Source organism: Plasmodium falciparum (assembly GCF_000002765.6).
Source record: "Plasmodium falciparum 3D7 genome assembly, chromosome: 13".
In the NCBI taxonomy this organism is placed as follows: domain Eukaryota; phylum Apicomplexa; class Aconoidasida; order Haemosporida; family Plasmodiidae; genus Plasmodium; species Plasmodium falciparum.
Window position 1 is genome coordinate 1,622,501 of NC_004331.3, and position 2,500 is coordinate 1,625,000.

Genomic DNA, 2,500 nt, shown 5'->3' on the forward strand with positions numbered 1-2,500 from the left:
GATATTACATACATATAGCTAGCACATAGGATAACATAAAATATAAATATATAAATATATAAATATATATATAAATATATTATATATATATATATATATATATATATATATATATATATATATATTTTTTTTTTTTTTTTTTTTTTTTTTTTTTTACCTACTGTTGCGTCACCTACTAAAATTATTTTATACAGATGATCGTATTCTTCATTAGACATTTTTCTATAAAAAAAAAAAAAAAAAATATATATATATATATATATATATATATATATATATATATATATATATATACATATATATATATTTTTATTTTTTTTCCTTTATTTTGTCTTTATATTTTTTTTTGGTTTGTTTATTTAATTTCCCTTCTCATATGGGATAAGCGTTCACATATAGTTATTAAAAAAATAGTTTACATATTTTATCTTTTTTATTTTATATTTTTTTTTACCTCTTTTTAAAAAATAATAAATGGAGGAATATATATTATTACTGATCTTAAATAAGAGTAAAAATTAATATCAAAAAAATTAAAAATTATGAAGGGAAATTTTATTATACCTTTATTCAAAAAAAAAAAAAATAAATAAATCAATAAATAAATAAATAAAATAATAAAAAAAAATGTTATCAGTTTTTTTAATGAAATATATGATAACATAATATTTTAACCTTAAAATACACAAAAAAGAAAAAATAAAATAAAATAAAATAATACATATATATTATTTTCATTTATTTATATGTTTAATTATTACCACAAGTTATATGGTGATTTTTTCTTTTAAAAAAAAATAATAAAAAAAAAAAAGACTTTTATGTTCATATATAATATGATAAATTAGATGAAGCAAAGAACAAATTGTTAGAAAAAAAATAAAAAATAAAATAAAAAATAAATACATAAATATATATATATATATATATATATATATATATATATATACATAATTTATATTAATATATAGTACATACATATATGAGAAATCATTTAAAGATTGGGATATAAAAATTGTGTATCATATTTTTATTTATAAATTTTTTTTTTAAATTGATAATTCACATTTTACAATAAATATAATATATATATATATATATATATATATATAATACCTATGTATTTCTTTTCTTTTTTTTTTTTTTTTAATGTGTAAACATAATATTATTACATTAGACTTTGAATAAAATATTTTTTTGTTCATAATAAAAATAAATAATTATATATATTTTTATATTATTCTTATTTTATATTTCACACATTTTTACTATACTTTTCATTTGTTAAAAAAAATAAAATATAAATATCATATATATATATATATATTATATATATATATTATATATATATTTATATATATACGTGTGTATTTTCCTCTGTATTTATAGAGACCCAAAATGTTCGATTTGAACTTACTAATTTATAACCAAATTATACAAAAATAATAAAATGTAATATAACAATAAATGGACATACTCATAATAAATATATGATAAAGTACATATTTATATAATAAATACATATTGAAAAAAAAAAAAAAAAAAAAAAAAAAATGTCTAATGTAGGATCATTTTTTCATAATGTTAAGAGGAATATTTTAAGTATTATGCTTTGGGCTCCCTTAGCTAATTGGGGTTTTGTTATAGCCGGTAGGTTTTAAAAAAATATAAATATATATATATATATATATATATATATATAATATGTCATTTACATTTATATATATATATTCCTATCCTTTATATGTTACATTTTTTTGACTTAGGATGCAACGATTTAAAGAAAGAACCCGTTTATATATCAGAAAAAATGACGACCGTTTTAACAATATATAGTTTATTGTTTATGAGATATGCACTCGCCATAAAACCAAAAAATTATTTACTTTTTTCTTGTCATGCTACTAATACGTTAGTTCAGAGCATTCTATTATATAAAAAATTAAAATACGAAACGAAACATCAAAAAATAAAAATAACAGCAAAATAAAGCAAAGGAAAAGAAACAAAAAAGTTTAAGTTAAATGAACAGGACGTATAGGGAAGGCCTTTTTAAATCTTATGCTTTATCATTTTTTAAAAGAAAAAGAAATTTTTTTTTTTTTGTAACACACAATAATATAACATTAGTATACATAATATATATATATATATATATATATATATATATATATATATATATATATTGTATATGTTTTACATTCTCACATATCATATTATTTAACTACTATTTTTTTTTTTTTTAATTAAAATAGAGCCTTTTTTTTAATATATATAAGAAATATATACAGGTATATATTTATATATTTATTATATATTTATTATAAATTCATGCCTTCATACAATTTAAAATAATATATATATATTAATAATAATTATTATAATAAGGGAATTAATAAATAAATATATATATATTATATATATATGTTAACATATGTTTTTTTAATTAATAAAAAAATAAATATTTACTTTCTGTTGTTTTTATACTGAACGATAAAAA

General features: G+C 14.6%; 2 protein-coding genes across 2 annotated transcripts in view; one reads left to right on the forward strand and one right to left on the reverse strand.

The window, feature by feature from the left end:
- The window catches only part of PF3D7_1340700 (ras-related protein Rab-11B), a gene marked incomplete at both ends in the record, with an annotated part of 1,427 nt that extends 1,209 nt beyond the window's left edge, over positions 1–218 (reverse strand). Inside the window, one exon of the mRNA XM_024473231.1 lies at positions 158–218. Within this exon, the coding sequence (XP_024328975.1) occupies positions 158–218 (61 nt within the window). The remainder of the gene's footprint in view (positions 1–157) is intronic.
- Positions 219–1,553: 1,335 nt separating this feature from the next.
- On the forward strand, positions 1,554–1,990 carry PF3D7_1340800 (mitochondrial pyruvate carrier protein 1, putative; the record flags this gene model as incomplete). The annotated part of the gene is made up of 2 exons (XM_001350096.1): positions 1,554–1,650; positions 1,767–1,990. The coding sequence occupies 2 exons, from the start codon at positions 1,554–1,556 to the stop codon at positions 1,988–1,990; spliced, it is 321 nt and encodes a 106-aa protein (XP_001350132.1).
- Positions 1,991–2,500: the final 510 nt, after the last annotated feature.